Source organism: Euphorbia lathyris, chromosome 5, assembly GCF_963576675.1.
Source record: "Euphorbia lathyris chromosome 5, ddEupLath1.1, whole genome shotgun sequence".
NCBI classification, from domain to species: Eukaryota; Viridiplantae; Streptophyta; class Magnoliopsida; order Malpighiales; family Euphorbiaceae; genus Euphorbia; species Euphorbia lathyris.
In genome coordinates this window covers 58234867-58237498 of record NC_088914.1, presented here as the reverse complement: position 1 = coordinate 58237498, position 2632 = coordinate 58234867, and the positions used below count along the sequence as shown (strand labels likewise).

The 2632-nt window shown below is 36.6% G+C and overlaps 1 protein-coding gene across 1 annotated transcript; it reads left to right on the top strand.

The window, feature by feature from the left end:
* The first annotated feature begins 1554 nt into the window (after positions 1-1554).
* Positions 1555-2383, top strand: LOC136230667 (FCS-Like Zinc finger 7-like). The gene is made up of 2 exons (XM_066019819.1): positions 1555-2074; positions 2168-2383. The coding sequence occupies exons 1-2, from the start codon at positions 1734-1736 to the stop codon at positions 2226-2228; spliced, it is 402 nt and encodes a 133-aa protein (XP_065875891.1). The 5' UTR covers positions 1555-1733; the 3' UTR covers positions 2229-2383.
* The last annotated feature ends 249 nt before the right edge of the window (positions 2384-2632 follow it).

Here is a 2632-nt window from a genome sequence, read left to right as displayed (position 1 = left end):
GTTGACTCGGCCTGTATAAGTAAAACGAACGTCTCGCTATATGTGACTTGACATCATCCATAGTCATAAGATTCAGTTTAAGGATGTAGTTGATAAAGGATCGAATTATACTGTAACTAATACGGAAAGGTTAACGACGGAATCAACCTGTCTTCTTAACGGACTCTGGGGGAATGATTACAGACTTGCCAATAACATACTCAGTACATCATTCCGTTATGCAAAGATTAAATATAATTCTTGAAGAAATTAATTTAATAGTTGCATACGGCCAGAAGTAGTAAGAACCTAATGGATCACACATAAAACTTGGAACCAAAGGAGAGATGGATGTTATTAATTGATGGAAGCCCAATTGAGCCCAGTAAGGCCCATTTAATTAAAGGGGGCCGAAATTTATATATAATTAGTAATTAATTATTTTGATTTTATTAATCCTAATTTGATTAGGAATATGAATTAAATTAATTAAGAGATAATTAAGTTAGGAGTTTTAATTAGATTAATATACTCCTATTATTATCCAATAAGGTTGTTTATTATTATCCTAGATATATTAGATATATAGTGAGATAATAATTAGGAATTCTATTCCGAATGGAATTCCTATTAAGTAACCTATTCCTATCTAACCAGGGTTTAGATACAAGTGATTATATATACCCCTTACTACATAGAATTTCGACTAAGCCTATATACTCCCCTTTGTGAATTTCGATTTTTGCAAGAGAGAGAAAGAAAAGAATTCGACTCCCCTAATTCGTGGACAAGAACTCATACGGCTTCCATCGATCGATTAATTTCATCTATCTCCCTTTTTCTTTGATCTTGTGTTGATTAATTAGAGGCAATCTATTTTGGTTGCATCTCATACGGTTGATTCTAACTTAATCTTCTTGTGTTTTACTTTGTGCTTGGGAACTCGGATTAGAGTTGTGGGCACTTCATTAACAACGGTATATTGTTCATCGTAAGGTATTTCTTCTTAACCCTCTTTATATGAAATAACGATTAACGGATCCTATGGTTATATGGAAGTAGGCTAAAATTTTTATATTTCCGCTGCTATACCTTAGCCTTAATTTCCAACACCCTGAACATCAAATTTGGATGTCGCATCACCCTCACCCCCTGTCCTTCTCAAATCCGACCCTATCTCCCTCCTTCCACCTCCCTCTATGGAAGCCGCCTCACCGGATCCGCCATCAACAACACCTTCCGATCCCGGCTCTCTCCCTCCTCCTCTCTCAATCTCCCTATTCCGCCTCTCCTCTCCGCCGTACCCCTGTTCCCCTTCAGATTCGCGCCGTCCGCCCAGAAACGGCCGCTCGGACCGCCGCCCGCCGTCTGCTCCTGTGACCGGTCTCGATCTCTAACCCTATCCCGCTCCTTCCCTTTCGTCATCGTCACTTTACTCTTTTCTTTTTCAAATTTTTGTTTTATCTTGGACATCCACTCTCTTTATAAAGCTAAATTTATAATTTGGGTTTAAAAATAATAATTTCTGAAAATAAATGAAGGAAGGAAGAGAGAAAGAAATGATGAGGAGTGACGTGGAATAGCAAGGACCTGGAGAGCGCAAGCAACGGCCAAGATTCGCTCTCACTATCCTCTCCTTACTCCTCCTCCCCCCCCTTTATCTTTTTCACTCCTTCCTTCCCCTTCTATTCTCACTTCTTCTTCTTCTTCTTCTCAAGTTCTTCTTCCTGTGAATTAAGTAGAAATAGAAGAAGATGTTGCTGGGGAAACGTCCCATGCGAAGAACCACAAGCATGACTGGAATCACCATTGATATCCCCAATTCTTCTGATCATTTCACAGATCCTCATCATCAACCACTTCCTTTTCCAAATTTTAATAATAACAATTTGATTCCTGTTCCTCATAATAATAACACTAGCAATTGGAGTAACAATTCAATTAATCATCGTCAAGTCGACGTCCAGAATCGTCGTTTCTTGGCCGGCATGGTATCTCCGACAAATATTCATCGCAGAAACTCTGATGAGTTCTTGACAACTTGTGGCCTTTGTAAACGCCGTTTGGCTGCTGGCAAAGATATCTATATGTACAGGTACCTACTTTTTCTTCTTCATCTTCTTTTGTTTTCATTTTGCACTAAAATCATTAATTCGTATATTTTAATTACTGGAAATATTTTTGGTAGAGGGGACACAGCATTTTGTAGCCAAGAGTGCAGAGAAAAACAGATGAAGCAAGATGCATAGACACAAAATACAAAGAAACAAGTTCAAAATCAAAGGAAAAGAGAGACTATTTAATTTAACTTCAAAGATTTGGAAAGTTTAACGGTTGAAGAGAAAATTATCAAATATGTATCAATTAATTGCATACATAATTAAATCCCATATCCATTAATTGATTTCCCCCTCCTAATCATTACTCATTACTGTTACTGCTATTTTCTGTGATGACTTTTATTTTCGGTTGAATATAAAATCCGGTTAATATAAGTACTATTTATTTTGTAGAGTTAATTTCAAAAAAAAAAAAAAAAAAATACTTCTGGGATTACACGTTTTTACAAATGGGTTTTTGTGGTATTTTACTAAACAAAAGAATTGTCGTAATTTGTTCCATTAGCAAATAAAGGATTTTCATTTAACACCTC

Coding starts and splice junctions, on each gene's coding strand:
- LOC136230667 (XM_066019819.1), top strand. CDS start 1,734: ATGTTGCTGGGGAAACGTCCCATGCGAAGAACCACAAGCATGACTGGA. Junction 2,075..2,167: donor AAAGATATCTATATGTACAG/GTACCTACTTTT, acceptor TATTTTTGGTAG/AGGGGACACAGCATTTTGTA.